General features: G+C 45.2%; 4 protein-coding genes across 7 annotated transcripts; 1 reads left to right on the top strand and 3 right to left on the bottom strand.

Moving 5' to 3' along the window:
- Window positions 1-1,845: 1,845 nt before the first annotated feature.
- On the bottom strand, window positions 1,846-9,631 carry LOC143352801 (uncharacterized). 4 transcript variants are annotated; one of them, XM_076785670.1, is made up of 5 exons: window positions 9,494-9,611; window positions 8,727-8,997; window positions 8,099-8,493; window positions 7,748-7,999; window positions 1,846-3,552 (listed from the first exon to the last, which is right to left on the bottom strand). In XM_076785670.1, exons 2-5 carry the CDS (start codon window positions 8,854-8,856, stop codon window positions 2,899-2,901), a joined length of 1,431 nt encoding a protein of 476 aa, XP_076641785.1. In that variant the 5' UTR covers window positions 8,857-8,997; window positions 9,494-9,611; the 3' UTR covers window positions 1,846-2,898. The 4 variants fall into 4 exon arrangements, with proteins under 4 accessions (XP_076641785.1, XP_076641784.1, XP_076641786.1 ...); XM_076785669.1 differs by having other exon boundaries at window positions 8,727-9,194; window positions 9,494-9,562; XM_076785671.1 differs by lacking the exon at window positions 8,727-8,997 and having other exon boundaries at window positions 8,099-8,482; window positions 9,494-9,631.
- A 2,107-nt stretch (window positions 9,632-11,738) lies between these two features.
- On the bottom strand, window positions 11,739-15,947 carry LOC143352797 (serine/threonine-protein phosphatase PP1-gamma catalytic subunit A). Its single transcript, XM_076785663.1, has 5 exons — window positions 15,730-15,947; window positions 14,469-14,600; window positions 14,129-14,359; window positions 13,722-14,050; window positions 11,739-13,600 (listed from the first exon to the last, which is right to left on the bottom strand). Exons 1-5 carry the CDS (start codon window positions 15,782-15,784, stop codon window positions 13,361-13,363), a joined length of 987 nt encoding a protein of 328 aa, XP_076641778.1. The 5' UTR covers window positions 15,785-15,947; the 3' UTR covers window positions 11,739-13,360.
- Window positions 15,948-16,919: 972 nt separating this feature from the next.
- Window positions 16,920-18,795, top strand: LOC143352799 (ran-specific GTPase-activating protein). Its single transcript, XM_076785666.1, has 4 exons — window positions 16,920-17,176; window positions 17,520-17,677; window positions 17,761-18,047; window positions 18,128-18,795. Exons 1-4 carry the CDS (start codon window positions 17,162-17,164, stop codon window positions 18,424-18,426), a joined length of 759 nt encoding a protein of 252 aa, XP_076641781.1. The 5' UTR covers window positions 16,920-17,161; the 3' UTR covers window positions 18,427-18,795.
- Wbl (endoplasmic reticulum protein 29-like protein wbl) lies at window positions 18,744-20,752 on the bottom strand. Its single transcript, XM_076785667.1, has 3 exons — window positions 20,213-20,752; window positions 19,488-19,886; window positions 18,744-19,414 (listed from the first exon to the last, which is right to left on the bottom strand). Exons 1-3 carry the CDS (start codon window positions 20,309-20,311, stop codon window positions 19,178-19,180), a joined length of 735 nt encoding a protein of 244 aa, XP_076641782.1. The 5' UTR covers window positions 20,312-20,752; the 3' UTR covers window positions 18,744-19,177.
- Window positions 20,753-21,500: the final 748 nt, after the last annotated feature.

Here is a 21,500-nt window from a genome sequence, read left to right as displayed (position 1 = left end):
ATCGTCTCGGGATTCGACGGGAAAGATGTTGTTCGGAGAAGACATTTCTTGTTGAAAACCTATCGAATTTGCGGTTTAATTTGCCTGAAAGTCACTTGTATCTCGCTTGTAGGTGTACGGTGCATCGTCTCGAGATTCGACGGGAAAGACGTTGTTCGGAGAAGACATTTCTTGTTGAAAATCTATCGAATTTGCGGTTTAATTTGGCTGAAAGTCATTTGAAGCCTGGTTATAGGTGTACGGTGCATCGTCTCTAGATTCGACGGGAAAGACGTTGTTCATAACCTGTCGAATTTGCGGTTTAATGTGCCTGAAAGTCATTTGAATCTTGCTTATAGGTGTACGGTGAATCGCATTGTCTCGAGATTCGGCGGGAAAGGCGTTGGACCGATGGAGAAACGAGCTACGCGACAGGTCAGTGAAACATTCCAGATGCATCTTTGGAGGTCCTGTGGTGCGGCGGTCGCACAACACTACACGACACCAGCCTCTCGAGGAGGCTCGTCTTCCGAGTTTACGTGGAATTCCGAAGCAGCCGAAGATTCGAAAACTACGTATGACGGCTGTGCTCGAGATTCTTCGTTCGCGACGCGTCGACTCGGCCGTCGCGTGTCGCTTGTCAGAGTACTTTTGTCGTCGGTTATCGAGAAAACGCGTTCCTGAACGCGTCAAAAGCATCGGCAGGCTCTTTGAGACAGGCCGATTCTTGCGAACAGAAGTACCACCGGCGGCGCTGACTCCGAAACACCTAACCCCGTCGAAAGGTCAAGTTTCGCAGGGGCGAGTTGCAAGTTGTTTCGCTGGCACCTACGAGAAAGATGAAAGATGAAAGGCGAAAGTACGAGCGAAGACGAGGGCCGTCGACCGTTTTTATTGCCAGCGCGACGCGGCGCCGTCACGCCTCACCGACGCGCGTGGTCCCTCTGTTCTGTACCGATTGCGGTTCCTCCGTAGCGTAATGCTCTTTTTTCCTCGAACATTGTTTCTGTCCTCGATTCCCGGCGCGCACCTCGCTCGACAAATTCATTCGTTCGACCTGTCCCGCGAACGTCTCTCCGATTATCCCAACTATTATACCTCTCAACGGAATCATCCCGACGTGTCCTTTAGAAGAAACGTTTACACGTCCGATTCGTCCTAGTTTACTAATCTGAAATCGCTATATCGCACGTGCGCAAATACGAAATGGAATTTTCGCGAAACTGATCTCAAACGACGCAACCGGGTGAACCGACACGTTTCTTTTGTTATTTATGTTGCTCGCGACAACGGTTGCACTTCGCGAGCGTAACGTCTGCGGGAAAATCTTCACCGAGAGTCATTAAGGGTACGTTCATAATATGTTTACACAACGGGTTCTTCGCGTGGCCATCAATCACGGGTCACGTCGGTTTATCCGTTCTGCTACGCGCAGCCACCGACGGAGACGCGTCTACTCTCGTCTCGTCTCGTCTCGTCCCGTCCCGTCCCGTCCTGTCCCGCCGGCGTCGCGTTCAGTCAGATCTTTCGGTTCCGTGTCGCTTCGTTGACATTACCTCGTCGCGTTTAACGATACAAATGCTGCACCGAGTGTCGTTTACCGATTCGATCGTTTAACGACTGCTCCTCGAAGTCGTTGCTGTCGCGCGAAAGACGAACGCGCGACTACTCGTATGTATGTATGCATGTATGCATGTATATACTTCCCTCGGGACTATTCGAGCAATTCGAGCAGATACAATAGGCCACGCAATGAGGTTGTGCACCTTGGAACACGCTCCGGGTTCGCTTCGCGATGTCAACGTAATAGTAAGAGAATCGGAAAGAGGGAAAGAGTGAGAGAGGCAGGGAGGAGGAGGAGGGGGGGGGGGCAAGTGCTTAGAAGTAAGTTTTGGTTGGGAAAAAAAATTTCGAGACGCAATGGCACACGATACTCGGAGAATAATTTATTAAGGCACTTAGTAGCCCAAGCTCTCTTATGGGTTGTCACGGTGCGTTTACTTTCCCGACTTGGCTCGAGAGCGTTTTAGGCTCGTTTGGCATTTCAGACACCCTGTATAAATAGATGCACTTTGCTCCTACAAAAGGCACTTTCTTTTTCGGCCGTCGAGCCACGGACCTACGACACGTACTCGCTGCGATTTGTATCGCGCGATTAAATGATCGCGTACACCAGAGAGTCTCTCTCTCTCTCTCTCTCTCTCTCTCTCTCTCGTCTCCGCGAGACCCCTCGTTAATTACCGTTTCTAAAACTATCTTCGATAAACGGTGTCGATACCTGGACACGCTTTCAAGTACGACAATTTATCAAAAATAAGCATTTACTTCGAATAAATAATACACGCGTCGCTGAGCGTGACACACGCTCGAGATTATCAGACAAATTATCCCGCGACACGTCTGTCCTATTTTTTTTTTTTTTCACGAACTATGATCCTCTCGGTTGATTTCAGTTCGGCTCGCGATTTGCGATAACGTTCTACGATAGATACAAATATCATTTGATCGATTCTATATTACACGGTCAAATCGAACCGTCGACATTCTTTTGTTGGCAGGTATAATTCCGCGAAATACTTCGGCAGCTTTTCTTGCTGTTAGCTTCTCTTTCCGTTACCGCGGTTGACCCCTCCCCGTGCCATTTAGCTCGACGAAGTCCGGGCCCAAGCGGTAGGGGTCAACGCGCTGTAAACAGACCAGAGTGGTGCTCGAAAACAGTTGCAATACTAGCCGAAATGTAAATACCTGTGACACAGTCGTTTGTAAATCATTCCGCGAGTCGTACTCGTGATGTTTACGTTCGGCCCGGTTTTCGGTCCACGACTTCTACTCGTGACGTTCACGTTTCGGCCAAAATCTTCATCACGAGTCAAACTCGTTAGAGTACGGGCAGGGTGGTTTTAAGGAAAGGGTTAACGGTTATCGTGGCCCGTACAGAGATGCTCCGGAAGTATGGGAATGCGGATGGGCATGAGGATGAGAGTGGGCATGAGGGTGAAGATGGGTATGGGGATGGGCATGAGGATGAGGTTGCGAATGTGGATGCGGATGCGCATGTGGATGCGAATGTGGGAGCGGATGAGGATGCGGATGTGGATGAGGATGAGGATGCGGATGCGCGGGATAATGAACGGAGTTGACGTGCGCGGTTGGTTGGCCATGGTGCGTCGAATAGCTCCATGCTCCTGCTGCGGTGGGACCGTAGAATTGATGATGCTCCTGACCGGATATGTTTGGTATTTGCACGGCTGGTATAGGGTTGACGAAACTGGAGGACAAGCCGCTGGTGGTTCCGGCGGCCGGTCGTTTCGCTGGATTCTGTGCGCTGGACAATGCCACCGAGTCGCACTCGTCCGACTCGCAGTCGCGAAACCCTTTCGCGAACGGATTGCTGGCGATCTTGAGCTGCGTGATCAGATGATTTTGATAAGCGGTCACCGCTGTGAATCTCGTTTCCGGGAAGGCGAACGTCTTGAAGTTCTCCGTCCGGGGATCCGGACCCGACCCGGGCGGCGACGGTGCCACGACCACGTGGCAGCGAGGTTGATACCGATGCATGGAATTCAGGATGATCTGGAACGCGAAAGTAGAACCAGTTAGATACGTCGCGTTCGCGAATCGATCACATGGTTCGCGCGTAAACAAAACGAAAAACGGCAGACGCCAAGGGGAACTGAAAGGAAAAGAAGAGAGAAAAAAGGAACAGTTAGAAGGGCCAGTCTGAAAGCAGAATAAAAGAAAAAACGATACACGCGAGGACCTTCCTTCCTTGTATCGGAGGAAGAACCACCGCGGGGGGCGGTCGCAATGTTTGACAGCCAGGAGAGACTCGGTGACTAATTAGTGTAAAAACTAACCCCGAACCTCTCTGGCAACCCGACACCCTCGTCCTTCCTCTTGCACGCACTTACGAGCATATGCCGGCCGAGGCATGTGTCTTTTTGGTTACACGGAAAGAACAGAACCGAACCGAACAGAACAGAACAGTGCCGAATAGCAGTACACGGGGGAGGGGGGCATAGGCAGGAAAAAGAAGACCCGGACTCGGAACGTATAGTCATAGAGTCGCGCGCGTGTGTTGGCTGAGAGCGTCGTCCGTGAGCGTGGGTGCGAGGGTGAGAGCGCGTGCGAGTGCTGTTGCTCTAGTGCGAGCGTAAATGTGGGTGTGGGTGGTCGGAGTTGGCAACCACATTCTTCGACGCAAGATTTTCCTGCACTTTTTCCTTACAAACGAGCGGCTCATAGGCGGAACATAACTCGCAGCGCGTTCGGAGAATAGCGTAGAGTTCTCTCGCCTACGTGGAACGCGAAATTTGCCAGGTTTCTCGGCGTTCCCTCGGCAACGGTTGCGAGCATCTAATTAAGAAGCTGGAAACGTCGAGAGCGATCGAGACCTTTTTTCTCAAAGCCGGTCGGTAGCCTCTCTCTCTAGGCGCAATTAAACGAACAAACTACTCGACGGCACGCGAAACAAGCTCGATCTCCCCGCCGCACCGCACCGGTCAAAATTCTTTCCGCTCGGGAGGCAGAGATTAATCGTCAACAACGAGATCTAAACTTGTACAGCGAACGGGTCTTCCCGTTTTCCAAATTTTTGCGTGCGTCGCAAGTCGCAATCTTTAGGCCCGCTACACACATCCGTTGTTTTAACGTGCGGCAGAATAACGGACGTGCACATCGACTGACGTGCGATAATGTAATGACGATTGCATATGCGATTGCGGCGACCGTGCGTTCTTTTGGGGAACTGCGGGAAACATTGCACGCAAGAGCGACGTGCGACGCCGCAAGTTCGATTCAAACAAATGCGCAGCGTCTAATTGAATCCACAGTACTCCAAACCGCAGTTCCGGTACCGCGCGTTAACCAGTTAAATGTGGAGTTTAATTTTAAAGATTCCTCACGGGCGTGGAATTAAAGTCGAACAATGACGAGTATAGACGTCGAACGCAGGCCAAATGCCGCTATCATAAATTTTACGAAGAAAGTAAAGCAAAATGAGAAAGAATTACATTTTTATTCGAGAAGAAATTAACAATTCGTTAACGTCAACCGCGCCGCAATAGAGATTCGGTCCGACGTGTATACACGTCAAACGCGCTTAACCGGTTAAAACAACGGATGTGTGTAGCGGGCCTTACTCGCGTGTAAAATGGAACGTTCGCAAACCTCTAAGAGCGTCGATCAGCACCATCGAACGCGAGTATCGTTCAGGCTGGAACTATCGCTATCAAAAGAGCTCATCGGCGAAAATGGTGGGATCCTGCTCGCGATACTGGACGATACGAACGCGCGCGAGATCGTGGTTGTTTCGATTTTGAAAGAGACGGACGATAAGCAGAGAGAGCCAAATAAAAATCAGTTCGAAGAAATCGAGTCGCGGTGGCATTGCTTCGAGGTATCAAAAACCCGATTGATCGAAGCACGACGAAAACTGAGAACTGTGAACGGATAACAGATAACGGTTGAAAGGACGTTCGAAAGAGGGCCGGGCCTGCACCATCCTCCTTCCGATGCTCGACTGGCCTGTTCGATTCGTCCGAATCGTATCGAATCCGTCCCGTCCCCTATCGAAAGAAATTGACCGATCTCGGCCGATCTTGGTGGCACGTTGGTAAGCCCGTACGCCGAATCCTTCGATTCGCAATGGTGGCTGACGCGCCGAATTTGGCACGAGCACGTAGGGACGATTATTTTTGGAGCAACCGCGGGTGCATTAGGACACAATGAGGAGAAACCGAATCAAAAGATTCGCCAAGTTCGACGTACGAAATAAACCGTAACAAATTGCAAGCTGAAACGAGCTCGACGATTCGAGATTTTTGCGTTGTCGCGTCACTGAACAAAACGCTGTTCCCAAGTACCTCGAACTTGGTTATATCGTTTGCGGCGTCGTTAGGATCCTACCGAACATGTCGGGAGCTATCGGGACGAAGAGTCTCGAATTCTTTCGTGCTGGTGATTCTTTTGAGAAAACATAAACGCATCGTTCTCGCCTTCCGTCATCTTTCCCAGGCTTCCAGAGGTTCGTTTATGCTTGATACTACGCGTGTTTACGTTAGACGCGTTACGCTCCGTGTAGATTCTATCGGGCGTTCTCCGTGGCGACAGCAGATCGGGATTAATAAAAGCACGGACAAGATAAGATTGAACAAGTATACGCGAAGCGGGCCAATGATCGCTCGCTACACAAGCTACTGCAATACGAATAGGCATCGAATGCTCCTAGAATCTAGAAGACACGGCGATCGCGGATCGATGTCTGATGATTCAAAGGTGAACGGTTCAGCAACGAATACGGAATACCGGAAACTCTGGCAAACCGATCGAAGCATCCCTTAAAATTAACCGCGACGAGAGCCTGGAAAGCTCGCGAAACGAAGGAATAAAAGATGTTCTTCTAGGGCCTAGGGGATGAACGTCTTAAATTTCTCAGAGGAGATAGGCTCGTATCTCAGGTCAATTAAGGCGAACTCGTCCGTAAACGACAAACACGTGGAACGCGACGCGCAACAGCGTGCGTGTCACCCTCCGCGCTCTACTTTATCGCGTAGGTGGTTCCCCGTGTTCTCATCTCGCTGCGTTCGAAATGAATCGTACGGACCGCGGCCGGTGGAGCTTGACTTTTTCCCCGAGATCTATTTCCGCGAGAAAGAACTTTGCTAGCACGTCACTCGTAACTCGTAGCTCGTAACTCGTAGCTCGATACCTCGTAGCCCGATACGTTTCGCAACGCTTGTTGAAAATAATTGAGCTATTCCAAAGAAGCGATAATCGAAGCTGCGAACGTTACCGTATAGTCGTAAAGTATCGTCTACTACCCGCCCGATGTAGACGATTGTCGGCTGTATCAACTAGCGTTGAAGCTCTTCGAAGCTCCAAAGCTCGGTCTTAAAGACTAAGTTGCTGAGGCTAGAATAATATAAAGCTTGAGCTTGCAAAGCTTCAAGACTCGGAGCTTCAACGCTCAGCTCTCGGCGCTCTTGGCGTTCCCATAGGAAAAAGAAATAGACAACAATCCTATGTATATGTCGCATCTAGGCTGTGTACACATATTACATCGGAATACTCAAACCGATGTAGACGATTGTCGACTGTATTAACTATAGAGTCGAAGCTCTTCAAAGCTCCAAAGCTCAGTCTTAAAGACCAAGTTTCTGAGGCTATAATGATATAAAGCTTGAGCTTGCAAAGCTTCAAGACTCGAAGCTTTAACACTCTTGGTGTTCCAATAGGAAAAAGAAATAGACAACAATTCTATGTATATGTCGCATCTAGGCTGTGTACACATATTACATCGGAATACTCAAACCGATGTAGACGATTGTCGGCTGTATCAACTAACGTTGTATGAAGCTCTTCGAAGTTCCAAAGCTCAGCCTTAAAGACTAAGTTTCTGAGGCTACAATGATATAAAGCTTGAGCTTTCAAAGCTTCAAGGCTCGAAGCTTCAACGCTCAGCTCTCGGCGCTCTTGGCGTTCCAATAGGAGGAAGAAATAGACAACAATTCTATGTATATGTCGCATCTAGGCTGTGTACACATATTACATCGGAATATTCAAACAGATCCTGGCAATACAGAAGACTCGAGTCTTCGAGTCTAAAGCTCAAGCGTTGGGGACTCGAGTTCTCACAGAGCTCAAGGTTGAAACCTGGAAAGCTCCAGCGTTTACGGCTGAAGTCGCGACTCGAGCCTTCAAAGCTCAGGACTCGGAGCTCGTTTTAACAACACTAGTATCAACAGTTATCGAAAATTACGTGACTTACGTGACCGTTGTCGTCCAGCTGATTGTTGGTGAGTTTCAGCTTGTCGAAGGAGACCGGTTGCTTCATCCAGTGGGTACCGCTGGCAGGACTGTCGGGATGCACGTGAATCCTCGGGGGTGAGACCGGATCGGCACGACCGGCAACTACCCAAGCGCTGCTGTGGAACGCGTATCGATACCGTTTGTCGTCGCAGGGCACGAAATCCATCACCAGCAGATAATCCGTGTTGGGGTCCAATCCGAAGAATCGGCACTGCGAACCGATCGAAACGAATCGAATTGAACGATCGATTTTGAACGGTTACATAGCCGGTGCTTGTATTTCATTCGCTGAACGATCTCTCTCGGTTACCTGAAACGTTGGGAACATTCTTCTTCCGGCTTTGGTCACGATCATTTCCGTGCCCAGCTGATGAAACTCTTCCCAGAGCGGCTTCGCCTCGAGCGCGGCTCCGGCGCCGACCAACGCGGGATGAAGCGGTCTCTTCGGGGAGAGCTCGTCCGTCGCGTTCCCGGCGTTATCGCTCGGATGATGATCGCCGTGTTGCCGATTGTTGTTGTTGTTGTCGTTGCGAGTGTCCACGGAACTCGAGGAAGGTATCGAGGACGGTATCGACGTTGTTGACACCGACGACGCGGAAGCGCGCGGCGTTGGCGCGCTTTTCGACGAGTTCGAGTTTGGGTTCGCGTTCAAGTTCGAGTTCGGGCTGCGGGACCGTTTCACCCTTCCCGCGGTCTGCAAACACGCTGAAATCACAGTAAAATCCGTTTCCCTTTCTGGACATTCCGACGAGAATCTGAACGCATGTAAACCGTATCTAAACGTCGCACGCGTACGCACCTACTCTGTTCAAAGCAATTAGTTGTACCCCGTTATCGCTACTGTTACATAATAGACCCCTCCAATTGTTTCGGATAGCGTACAGCGCGTAACGCGATTCGCGTCGCGACAGTCGAAGAAAATTTAGGAGAAAAGGTACCTTCCATTTGCTGCATAGGGGACGGTAAGTTCGCGATCTGCTGGACGTGCTGGCTTTGATGGTGCGGGCTCCATTGCTGGTAACAACAATCGACGGTCACGTCGACTCGTGATTCGTGTTGTTGCTGCATCGCCGACGATTTTCAATCGCATCGACGCGACGGTCGAACGTTCCCTCGCCGTTTCTTCCTCGTCTCCTTGCCGAGCGAATCGGAGCTACGATTATCGACAGCCGAACCGTGTGTCGTGGGATTCTTCTGTTTCGCGGTCCTCTTTTCGAAAGAACGCATCGGTTTTCTCAACCTCCGAATTCACTTCCGAAACGTAACGCGAATCGGTCACCGTAGAACTAGCTTAGTTTCGTCGCAACGTCACAAACAATCGCACGCTTCGATCACAATCACTCGACACCTTCGGGCTCTCTGGTTTTTCTTGTTGAGGGACGATGAAGAGTCCGTGGTGGTAGAGGCTCAACGATAAAACGATAAAACGATGAAACGATGAAACGATGAAACCGGACGAGACGAAACGGTAAGAGGAGGGAAACGAAAAGAAAAAAAAGTCCAGAGAGAAGAGGAGGAAATTCGCGCGAAGAAGTCGGTGCGAACAACAGTTATCATTCGCGGGGGGGACATTAAGCGGTTCCAGGCAATCAGCGCGAAATTTGAGAGCGAGATTCGAGATCCTGGACGAATATCAGAAGATGCTCGACATCGTCGCCGGATTCTCGCGACTCTCGCGGTTCTCGTCAACAGAACTTGTCCTCACCTCGGGGTCCAGATGCTGACAAGGGCTTAAAGTCTCGGCTCGAACGCGCGGCATCGGATGAATCGGAAAGAACTCCCCCGAGTCGACTACACCTCGTGGCTTATCATCGGGACATCATTCTCCGATGCCGTATCTCTTGCCCTCCTCCCCGCTACAGCCTCCCTCTCTCTATCCGCGAGAATCTCCTCCTCTCGGTTTCCGTCGCGTCGGTGTCCTTTCTCTCTCTCTCTCTCTCTCTCTCTCTCTCTTTCTTTCTCTCTCTCTCTCTCGACGAGATGAACTGATCGAGAAACCAGAAGAGAAAACGAGAAGAGGAACGAAGAGGGAAACGAACAGAGGAGGATCGAAAGGAAGGGAAAGTTTCCACGAGGGAGGAGGGGTTTCTCGAAGATCCTCCTACACGGACACCCACGCTCAACTCGACGGGATACCAACCGCATCCTCTTCCTCCGTGTCCCGTGCCAAAAGGCGGAGTCTTCTCGAACGGGAACAAACGCTTTGGCTTTGGCTTTGGCGTTGCGTGCGCGATACTCGATACTCCTTGCTTCTTTCTTCTCGCTTTTTACTTTTCGCTCTTGCTCGTTGCTTGTCGCCTGTTGGTCGTTGATCGTTGCTGTGTAGTTAGTCATTTTCAGGAACGGGAATCGTTCGTGTGTTTCGCCTACCTATCGGTAGCGGTATAGGTGTAGATCGGTATCTACATATAGGAGATATAGGTATCTCGCCAGGATCGTGATCGCCATCCCTCCAATTAACCCCTTGCACTGCTATTTATTTTGTGATCATAACGATTAGAAACTCTTGATCGTTCAGAATTACATAGGAAAAAAAGATGGTTTATATTTATTATATGCCTATGTTTCCTCCAAGGTACCAACCACAACAAAATGGAATTTTATTCCGGTTTAAAGGAAATTAATAACATATTTATTAGAGCCTGTTCAGAATCTTCATCACGAGTCTGACTCGATATTGTAGGGCAAGGGGTTAATTACTGTTTCCCCAAATGTTTCGTCGCGTAGCAGCGCTTTGCTTTTTTTTTAAGAGTAGTCCCATTCTTTCGTATTCTTGCAACGACACTGTCTTCCTTCTTGTCAAGGAGTACTAGCTAACGAACACGATTCGTCCGCGTTTCGATCAGTACGATTAATCATTTGTATCTTCATAGATTTTTATCAATATTCGGAGGCAGAATTATGGGCACACACTGCCACAGATGCGCGATTAAACCTCCAACGCACAATCCTGGTGATCAAGAACAGAAAATGGAAAAAATAATTACGGAAACAAGTGCACACTTCGCGCTTTGTTTAATCTTAATCTGTTTGCAGAATTTTTCATTCCATCAAAATCTTTCCTGATCTTTTCTTTCATTGTCTTAGGTACCTCTCAAACATGTTTGGGCACCGAAGAACATTTTTATTTTCGACGCAAACATTAAAAAAGAAATATCAATAGCGTACTGAAACCTTTACATCGGTACAATGCTGATTAAACAATGACATCGGTGGTAATACATATATAGTAGTAATCGTAAAAATAATACTACTCGCGTATACGACAGGTAAATGTTACAGAATACTGTTTGACAAATTCAAATAAATTACATAAATATCGAACGTAGTTATATTGATTAATATTAGAATTCCTTTCCCCGTTTAGCTCTCGACAGTGAGCAACGGATGAGTGGAAGAGCAATTATGCTCTCGAATAAAATAGTGAAACAACGCTGGGAAAGTGATTTTTTGATGGCTCGATGTTATTGTATTTTTCAAAATGTTTACATGGTTTTTACATTGTCTTTACATTATCCGATATTGTTAATATCTGCTAGTAATAATAATAACAACAATAGTAGTAGTAGCAGCAGCAGTAGTAGTAGTAGCAGCAGTTATGTTGACATTCCTATTTTTATTATTTCGATAAAGAAACGAAATCGGAATTCCACAGCGTCGTATGTACCTATCCAGTTCTTATTATCGGTGTAAAAGTGGAAGAATCTTCGGTGCATCGGAAATTAGAAATTGAAACGAATCAATTGTTAACGGAACGAGAGGAGCGCGAAACAAAATCTCGTTGCGCATCTTAACAGAAATGTTGTTTTTTCACAAAACGGTCCTCCGTATAATGCGATGGATGCGTTGGATTTGCTTTGTATACGTAGAAAATTCGCACAATGTCGATGGAACAACGCTAAAATAGTGAACTCGCGTCGAAAGAAAGAAATGAAAGTAAAATGGACGAGTGTCTTTCGTGAATTTTATTTATAAAATAGAAATTAATGTACAATTACTGGGTACTGGGTACAGGGTACAGGGTACAGGGTTTACGGGAGAGGCAATCGTAAATACCGGTGACATTGGCGCCGATGACGTTATTGGTGTTGGCGCCGACTTTTATAGTAGGCGTAAAATGATCCGATTCCCTTTGTACGCGAATTCTAGTAGTTTCGTTGGAGACTGGGTCTGCGATCTATAAAGGTGGTGCGGATGAAACAGCTTCTCGACGAAACCAACTAAATTAATAGTATACAGCGTAAATGTTAACGATGAGATTAATCAAGTTATTCTCGAGCGAGGCTCGGGATAAGTAATAATTGTACGATGAAATCCTTAGAAATTGGGGTTTCTTTTCATGTTTCTCCTTGCTTCTGTCTCCTTGCGCGCGTGTACATGATCTACACAACGTTGTTCTACTCCAATTATACACATTTACAGCATGCTCTTATCGTTAGTTTAACGTTGTCGTTAAAATTCCCTTCTGAAAAGTGAACGACCGCCTTCGCCTTCGACGAGTAGAGTCAAATCGAATCTAGAGAATGGCCACAGCGCAACCTCTGTTCTTTCGGCTTGTTCGTAACAACGTTACGCGGAAAAGTCTGGTTTTCACTGAACGATCATACAATACAATACAGTATGGTACAGTACAGTACAGTACAGTACAGTACAGTACAATGCAATGCAATACAATACAGTACAATACAGTACAATACAATACAATATCTAGACTCTTCATTATAATTTATAAAAATTGAGTTATAAAAGCACACACCACAAAAGTGGTTTTGTTCGAGGAGAGTGTAGTTGTAGTTGTCATTATAGCTATGTGTCGTCGACAAATTTTGTGCACCTTTCAGAAACATAATAAAATCATGACCACGTATCGCATCGATAACTCGTGAGTATACCGCGACATTTTGTGTTACACGCGTTGACACACAACCACCGTGTTAAATGGTAGAGTCAGATCAACAAATTGTCTTGTTAACGAATTGTTCCTAGCAACAACGCTAGTCGATCGTACAGTTATTCCAAAATTTCGGATCGACGATATTTATACGAAATTGTTTGTCGATCAATGCTATTTACCGCAGAGACGTACTCTTCTCGAAGAATCGCATCCAACAACCGTTCAACTTTTCATTGGCTAATCTAATCGGGAGTAATCGAGATTATAAGCGCGTTAGCTCTTTGTTCATAGACAGAAAACTTTCCGATATTTTCGTTCGTCGTTCATTACTCTGAACTATCCCCTATCGATGCACAGTATTTCCTTTTGACTTAACTTTACTTAACGAGCTGTGTCCTGTTTGCCGTATTTAATCCTTTCTCTCGTTAATGCGTTATCGTGGAAACGGCTATTCCAATATACTGTAACTTCGAAAGCAATATGCTGATCGATAACGATGACAATCATTGAGCGATGCTAAGAAAAATAAGAATAATAACGTCTTTCCTCGTACAAAAATCCATTGATCCATTCAGAAAAGATGGTAAATTTCAAGGGAGGAATTGTTGTCTTAAAGTTGTAAGCATTGCGATCAAAGAAGGGGGCGGGGGGCTGGGGTGAAAAAGAAATCTAAGGGTTTCACTTCTTCTTGCTCTTGTTATTTCCACCTCGCGGAGGCGTCACTGGTCTACCTGCGTTCAGGCCACCGTAAGTTAATTTCTTTTTGTCGGCTGGCTTTAGAATTTGGAAGCTGCACATCAGCGTCTCGTCCACGGACATCATAGCTCCGGCGTTGTCGAATTCACCGCAGTAGTTTGGTGCCGAGAACAAGGTAACCAACTGCCTCTTCGCAAAGAATTCATAGCCATCTTCTACCACCTGAAATTACAGATTACGCTCACATTTCATAAACTCTCGCCTCGACATCTGTCCAATACATCTACAATCTACAATCTACAATCTATATCATCCCGATGTTCGTATATTTTGGCACGCGTACCTGATGAGCACGACATATCAAATCGAAGTCGTGCTTATGTAAAAATTTGGCGACAACTTCAGCACCAAACGTGAACGAGACTCCGCGATCGTTCTCTCCCCAGCCCATCGTGTCTTTGTCCGGATCTGACCACAATAGATCGCATAGTAAACCTTGATCGGGTACGTCGGTCGGTCGCATGATACGTCTAATCTGTTCCATGTGTTGAAGATCTGGGCTCAGACCTCCGTGACAGCAAAAGATTTTTTCGTCGACTATTGCAGCGACCGGTAAACAGTTGAAACAGTCCGTGAACGTTTTCCACAATTTAATGTTGTATCGACGTTTACCTGTTGCACGCAGATATCGGATTTAGTATCCAGCGATCCTCTTTTACAAATGATGCGAGTGTTTAAGAGATTACTTACATTCATCGTAAAACCCGTATATCCTGTTTATAGAAGCACATTCGTGATTACCGCGGAGTAGAAAGAAATTCTCGGGGTATTTGATTTTGTAGGCGAGCAGAAGACAAATAGTCTCTAACGACTGTTTTCCTCTGTCGACGTAGTCTCCCAAAAAGAGATAATTGCTTTCCGGTGGAAATCCGCCATATTCAAACAGCCGCAGCAAGTCATAGTACTGTCCATGAATATCACCTGTAAGTAAGGAATACCACATATCGATTCGTACCAACAAAAATTACATTTCAAACTGGAAATGTCGAATTCGCTATAGACCTCGCAAAGAATAAGTACAATCGCTTACCGCATATTTTAAGAGGAGCTTCCAGCTCCAGCAAAATTGGTTGCGATAAAAAAATTTCACGTGACTTCAGACATAGTCCCTTTATTTCTCCCTCCGTCAACTGTACATTCTTCCCAGGTCTGGCTCCACGCACTAAAAGACAAATTTATTTTCAATTACAATTAATATTCAAACTCCCATGCTTTGCAGAGACGGAAAAAGAATTATTCCTATTAGACCTAGTTCAGACACGACTGAAACCGCACAGTTGCTAATCGCGTGGTGCTTATTTACATTAGCGTCTTCATATTCCTTCACACCTGTTCGCGCAGCTGCAGTCATTGAACCGCAGGAAACAAAATCTGCGCTGCGTCCGCGCGGTTCTGTCTACTATGGCTCTTATACACGCGTTTAGGATGTGTGCTAACATGAATCGCTTAGACCTCTCTCCTACATATCCGCACGGTCGCCGCCTCTACTAGACACCTATCAATTTTCAGGCGGTTCAAACCGTGCGGTCGGGAACCGCGTGGTGCTTATTAACATTAATCTCTTCATATTCGTTCAAACCTAACCGCACGATACAACAATCCGTCGTTCAAACCGCGCGGTTTCCGCCGAGTCTGAACTAGGCCTGAGACTATGCATCCGTTCGATGGCTTGAAACGGGTGGCATTCTTTTGCGAAGCGGTACTACAGAGAACAGAACAAACAAACTTTGTCCATTAATCTGAATACGTTTAAATATTCCGGCTGGTGATACGACGAGACGGAAGGAGCATCCAATGTTACGACGCAAATCGCAAGAACGTCCATCGGTGGCAATAATAATAAGAGCCTCGCCCAACGATATCGTCTCGCGTAAACAAATGGATGTAAAGTCGGTTAAAGCATTCGAAATTGGTCGTATTTGAAGAGAATTGCGTAATCGGGCGAAGAAAAATAAAGACACAGCGGAGTAAAGTAACAAGAAACAAGGAAGAAGAAAGAACGAAGAAGGAAGGAAGAGAGAAAAAATTGAGTGTAATAGAATATTCTCGCTAGAAGATAACGAGTGGATAGCGAGTGGATCGCTGGGCAGTCGGTAGCAGTCGACAGCAGTCGGTAGCAATTGATTTGCCTTCGACTGAAATACGAAGATGGAGGAAAAGAGAAGCGTAAAAAAGGGTGAAGCGAACGGTTGAAACAGTTTCGTCCCATGTCCCATGATACCCTCGTCTCCCTCCCGTCCCGCCCCCTCCCAGCCCCGTCGTACAGGACAAACAGGGCAGAGGAACTTTACCTTCCAAGAGTCGAGCTATAATGTCGTCGATATTCAATTTGTCGGATTCAGCCATCGGGCCGGGGTTTCGTGCGCGTCCCGGGCTTCACACAAACCACCTTCTTTCTGGGATGACCTTTGATTTTCTTGGATTTCACTGGTATCACGCACAGCAATCAATTGCATTCGCGGTTTCGGACAAGGTACCCGCAATGGCCGCCCGGACAAACGCGCACTCCACTCCCTTTTACCCCCACCCCGAACGACTCCCTCTTTCCTGCTCGATATAGTTCGACCGCTCGATTCATCGAGCATGCTCTGTACGATCACGAACCATGTAAAACACATACTTAGGTGTCCATCGTCTTTCGACCACTCGTCCATCGAATCAGCAAAATTTTCACTTTTTCGAAATTTAAGACCAACATTTCTTTACGTTTAACATATGAAAACAGCACGGTCAACTCGCAAACGTAAGAAATTGTCTTCGTTTTCGTTGCTAGAGTTTACGAGATTAGATGAGTAACTACGCATCTAATACATTGTACTTACATATGCATAGGTCTTCTTAGACCTAATATGTATATATATATCTATCCTCTCTCTACATATATACATATTTATCTATATCTGTAACAATTATGTCTTAGTTTTTTGACCAGCCGCTAGACGGATTCGTGTCGCAAAGGAAACATCACGTTGTGAAAGAAGTTCTTTCTTACATCGTGCACCGTGGTCGACGGAAGTTCTTTCCATAACGTTCTTTTATCTACATACCAGTATCTATATATATATATATATAGAAAGCGCGGCTATTGAGGACGGATTCCGGCTTGGCCAATGGCAATGGCACGCTCAGCGCGATCTATGCTCTGATTGGTCCCTGTTTTCCGTTAACTTCTCAACAAAGCCGCGGAGAACAATTAATTTTGCAAACGAAATAGTTACCTCGAATGACCTCAGGAATTGCTTCTATCAAGGAAGTACAACATTTTTCGGACACTTTACAATAATGAAAAAGTGGAAAATATTAACAATCATTTAGTTTGTAAGAATGAATTTATATACAATATACTACATAAGTAGATGATGCGTACGTTATCATTTATTATTTTGATATACATACACGTACTGACTTACATATTATCTCGCTTTATTATTTCGATAAAAACTGTTATTTATTTCGAAAATCGTTTTTAATAGGGCTAGCATATACCTATAGTTCGTATAGTTAATTGTAAATATTGGAAATAGAAGCGTCCAAACACTTTTACGAGCGACCGTACTCGCATACACATTCGTACATTCGCATGTTGGATGTATCATGAACGCGGTTCAGACACTGGAGACCAGAATCGTACATCGTACGATATCTCGATTCGGTATCAAATAGACCGGAGTTGGCGGTATCTGTTAATCGAACGGAGAATTTATTTTGTGAAACTTATAAAAGATGCCAGAAAACGTGGTAAATACATTTTTCTCCGTATCCAAACATTAACCGTATCTCAGACGTTAAAGGGAAACAATTATTAACGTTTACAATAGAAAGTTTAAAGCGATGCTGTAGGTTATATCGCCGCGTTCTTATGAAAACAAAGCACGATAGTTTGAAATTGGATGACTTTGTCAATTATAACATGTATTTCACCTTTGTTAAGCATCAGAGAAAACAGTGACATGTTCCAACGCATACTTTAATCATTCCGATAAGTATTCTGCTAACTTGTAACGAGAATTTCAAGTATTTCTTGTCGATGGAGTTACGTTGAAACCGGCGCATCAGCCGTTGATTTGATATTATTTTTCAGTTGAACGGGGACCACGTAGACACGAAAGGCGTTAATTGTGACACTCAGGACAACGAAGAAGACGGTAACGACAATGACATACATTTTGAACCAATAATTTCCTTACCTTTAATAGAAGTGTCTAATAACGAAGAGGATGAAGTTGAAATGATAAAAATGTAAAGTCAAACTATCCAAAGCTGGCGATTAATATCTTTTCTCGACACAGTTATCGTACATGTCTAAAGTATTTTACTCGTAGGAGGGCAAAATTGTACCGCTACGATTCGTCCAATAATCCTGCGGAATGGAAGGAGCGTGGAACAGGGGAAGTAAAATTGTTAAGACACAAAATCAAAAATACCGTACGAGTAGTAATGCGAAGAGATAAAACATACAAAATCTGCGCCAATCATTTTGTAACTCCTTGGATGGAATTGAAACCGAATTGTGGCAGTGACAGAGCCTGGGTGTGGAGCGTGCTCGCGGACTATGCAGACGAACAGCTAAAACCAGAGCTGCTCGCGATACGATTTGCAAACGCGGAAAGTATGCCATTCTTATAGATTTACACGTTAACAAACAATAATGATAGCAACAAACGTGACCGATGTTTTTCTTTGTAACAGATGCGTCCGTGTGGAAAGAAGCGTTCGAGAAGGCAAAGAAAATAGTAGGTTCCGAATGTGAAATATATGCTGGAAAAACCGACCCCGATGAAAAACACGTGGAGAGTGACAGCGAACCTTCCAGCGATGTGAGTTACAGCGAAAGTACTGACAATGAAGAACAAGGGAAAAAGCAGACAGGAAGCGAGAATCTTAAAATTCCAAATAGCGAAATCGAAAAACCAAGTGATGAACAAGAAATAGAAAAAGTATCGAAGGAGCTTGAAGAATTACAGGTGAAAGTTACAGAGGAGATGTAAAGGATTGTTGCGGTTTGGTGAAATGGTGGGCGGTTAATTAAAAATGCACATTCCGACGTAAATTAACATGCATGCATATGCTTAAATATTTGAGCATCGAACGTAACGTAGGAAACTTTTTAGCAATAATTTTACTAAACAGGTGGAATAAACTTCGAATTTACGAATAAGACAATATTTATACGAATGTTGTACATTATCTGTGATCATTTAGCGGAGAATGTTTTAGCATTTATACTATTAAAAAAGAAAAGCAAAGCATAGAATAACTTGAAAGAAACCACGAAGTTGAACAAAAACAAGGAAAACGATTGCACGAGCGAGCAAGTATAAGAATTTTTATTGAATTATACAATCTTGTTTATTTTCCTTTGCGTGTTCCTATTTTGGTAAGAAACTTGTACAAAATGATATCATAGTTTGATCATTTATAGTTGCGCTCTGTTTGCGTGTTTAGGAATTCGAAACTATTTCGAAATATTTTATTGATCATATATCGCATTGTTTTCAAATTTTTCACACTGATATAAATTACGAACTAAAATAAATAATGGAATGTTTCGAGCGAGGTGTGGATGAACTCTAAAATGCAGTACAATAGTTAACATCCTCTACGGCACGTACAGATTTCATGATGCCATTTTTTTAATAACGCGTACATGTAAATTTGTATTGTATCGTATCGTATCGTATCGTATCGTATCGTATCGTATCGTATCGTACTCGTACTATTTTGTTAGGACGTAATTTTTCACAATTCGTCCCTGCGCAAAAACGAATGCAAGATATTGCGTCTCTCCTCCATTGTACGTTTCTTTTCATTCGAGAGTTTACCCTTCAAGATTCCCTCTATTCTCGTTTGTTCCGTTTGAACGAACACATCTCCTCTCTCCAATATTCTTTCCATAGTTTTAACATAAACTTTGGCTGCTGTGCGTTGCGGGTCGGGCAATGTTTCTTCGAAGACTTTCGCTTTATTTAATATCTCCTACAAAACATAAAGATATTATTTATCGTTTTCGTAGAACGTAACGTGGTCGCGAATCATGGAGATACGTTACCTTCCTCTCTTTTTCTCCACCAGATTTAAATTCTTCCGCGAGTCTATCTAACTGTTCGACACAACCTGGCAAACCAAGGTACACTGCCGACTTGGTTTTAACGAATCGCTTGATATTATCCGCGGTGAATGGAGTTTCTTTATCTGTGACGAAAGAAATGGGTTCTGTTTTTCCTTGGAGAAAGAGCAAAACCGCCGGAAATGCTTCCGGTTTGATCTTGTATCGAGCGGCAAGTTCCGAATTGTCTTTATTCCCATAATCCTTGACTCTGACTTCGGCTACCAAGAGATCATTGGCATCTTTCGTGGCTGCGGCTATTTGACCGTATTGCTCGTGTTTTTCTCCGTACGGAAATGCCACGTCGAACTTGACAATTGCCGCTTTGAACTTCGGAATTACCTGCGATTACGACAGAAACGCTGCATTTTATTTTCTGTTTCCTTCAACAAAATTTAACGCGCTAATAAACGGTTTTCCAATGAGTTCGTGTTAATTTATTACTATTCGGCTCGAAATATTTCTCATACACGCGCATACCCACGTAAATACGTGCGTATACATGTATCTATATGAAAATTAGTTGGGCATCTTGTAACTATGGCAACAAATGACTTATCCATCGAGAGATAAAGCAAATACGAAACTAGTTCATTGTACATATTGTGTGAATCGAAAAGGGAACGGCACATCTGTACCAATGTCGAAAGAAACAAAAACAAGGATACCTTGTCGAAGGAATACGAGTCCAAAGAGACGCATCCTTTGCAGTCCTCGGCAGAGGCTATTCCAATGACAAAAAGTGCGACTACGATCGACGGAAGCATAATAAAAAGCTATCAGAATATTATGCTACGATAGATTTCGAGCGATGTTTTACTCGTGGTAAACGACAATACGGTCGGAATAGAAAAGCGACGGAAACTTTGGTTCTGCTATACGAGGCCTATGTTAAATTAGCTTGACCAGATCCATTAAACAAATTGATCTGGTATACTTGAACGCGGCAAGTAGTTTCATGTACGACGTAAAACGTTTTAGCGAGCAATACTCCGATCACCTTTTTTCCGTCGCCGGTTTCAATTCCAACTAACCTCTCTCCTGTCTGCTTCGTTGCGAACAGTTGCGAACGCCACTGAACGCCACTCGACAAACTAAATAAGTGGTCGAATCGAAGTCGAAGTCGCAGGAGCGCTTTGCTTCTTGTCACAGATTACAGAGAGGATATGAGAGTGCTGCGGCCTGGAATTTCGGAGCCACCAGTATAGCTGCCCCCACACCAACTTTTAACCTGGATCAGATCCTATACCAGAGAGGATATCCTCTCTGCCTATACCCAAATCACTAAGTCGGTGCATCGAAGAAAGGAAATAGAAATAATTTTTAGGTTAAACAAAAATGTGTGAAAGATTTGTAATTATTTCAATCATAGGAAGTTCCTACAAGGAAATCTGATATTACGAAGCACTTCATCCTCATTAAGCCATATTAAAGGCTCCTCGGGACGGGAGAGCCCCAATTACCTTCGGGCCTTTGGATGCGTAGGAGGTTTTTGTGAGACCTTTGGACTTCCGGAGACCTCGAGTACAACATCTTCGAGTTTCTTCCTCGATCCTCTTTTGGTGGATTCTCGTGGTGTCTTTGCAGGTTCTTTGGAAGTCTCTAGTGACTCCACAAAGTGCCTGGAGTTCGGAGGATCTCGAGGGACTTTAGAGACTCTTGGGGCCGCTGAAGGTCCCTTATCCAGTGACTTCTCAGAGTCGCTGGAGACCCCTGAATGGCTTCAAAAGCTCCCGAGGGTCCCTGGAGGCTCGTCAGGGATATCCGTGATTTCAGAAGGTCTCTCGAGGCTCCTGAAAGCGTCTGGAGGTCCGTTAAGAATACCAGCGGCTTCCGAGGGGCCCCAGACGTCCGAAGACGGCCGCTACGTCATTTTCAATTTTATTTTCATTATGTCTGTATATAATATCGTTATCTTTGCAACAAACTTTTCTACAACAATTATTATGTAGTAAA

This window comes from Halictus rubicundus, chromosome 3 (genome assembly GCF_050948215.1).
Source record: "Halictus rubicundus isolate RS-2024b chromosome 3, iyHalRubi1_principal, whole genome shotgun sequence".
Taxonomy (NCBI): domain Eukaryota; kingdom Metazoa; phylum Arthropoda; class Insecta; order Hymenoptera; family Halictidae; genus Halictus; species Halictus rubicundus.
This window is presented reverse-complemented; position numbering and strand designations above follow the sequence as displayed.

What these genes read in the sequence shown, in the direction of transcription:
- LOC143352801 (XM_076785670.1), bottom strand. Translation starts at nt 8,856, where the DNA reads ATGCAGCAACAACACGAATCACGAGTCGACGTGACCGTCGATTGTTGT. An exon ending in GAATGTTCCCAACGTTTCAG is followed by an intron (nt 8,000 to 8,098) that starts GTAACCGAGAGA and finishes ATCGGTTCGCAG; the next exon opens with TGCCGATTCTTCGGATTGGA. An exon ending in AGCTGGACGACAACGGTCAC is followed by an intron (nt 3,553 to 7,747) that starts GTAAGTCACGTA and finishes TTCGCGTTCCAG; the next exon opens with ATCATCCTGAATTCCATGCA.
- LOC143352797 (XM_076785663.1), bottom strand. Translation starts at nt 15,784, where the DNA reads ATGGCTGAATCCGACAAATTGAATATCGACGACATTATAGCTCGACTC. An exon ending in AGCTCCTCTTAAAATATGCG is followed by an intron (nt 14,360 to 14,468) that starts GTAAGCGATTGT and finishes CCTTACTTACAG; the next exon opens with GTGATATTCATGGACAGTAC. An exon ending in ATACGGGTTTTACGATGAAT is followed by an intron (nt 14,051 to 14,128) that starts GTAAGTAATCTC and finishes TGCGTGCAACAG; the next exon opens with GTAAACGTCGATACAACATT.
- LOC143352799 (XM_076785666.1), top strand. An exon ending in GAAGTTGAAATGATAAAAAT is followed by an intron (nt 17,678 to 17,760) that starts GTAAAGTCAAAC and finishes TTTTACTCGTAG; the next exon opens with GAGGGCAAAATTGTACCGCT. An exon ending in ACGATTTGCAAACGCGGAAA is followed by an intron (nt 18,048 to 18,127) that starts GTATGCCATTCT and finishes TCTTTGTAACAG; the next exon opens with ATGCGTCCGTGTGGAAAGAA.
- Wbl (XM_076785667.1), bottom strand. Translation starts at nt 20,311, where the DNA reads ATGCTTCCGTCGATCGTAGTCGCACTTTTTGTCATTGGAATAGCCTCT. An exon ending in ACTCGTATTCCTTCGACAAG is followed by an intron (nt 19,887 to 20,212) that starts GTATCCTTGTTT and finishes TCGTAATCGCAG; the next exon opens with GTAATTCCGAAGTTCAAAGC. An exon ending in GTGGAGAAAAAGAGAGGAAG is followed by an intron (nt 19,415 to 19,487) that starts GTAACGTATCTC and finishes TATGTTTTGTAG; the next exon opens with GAGATATTAAATAAAGCGAA.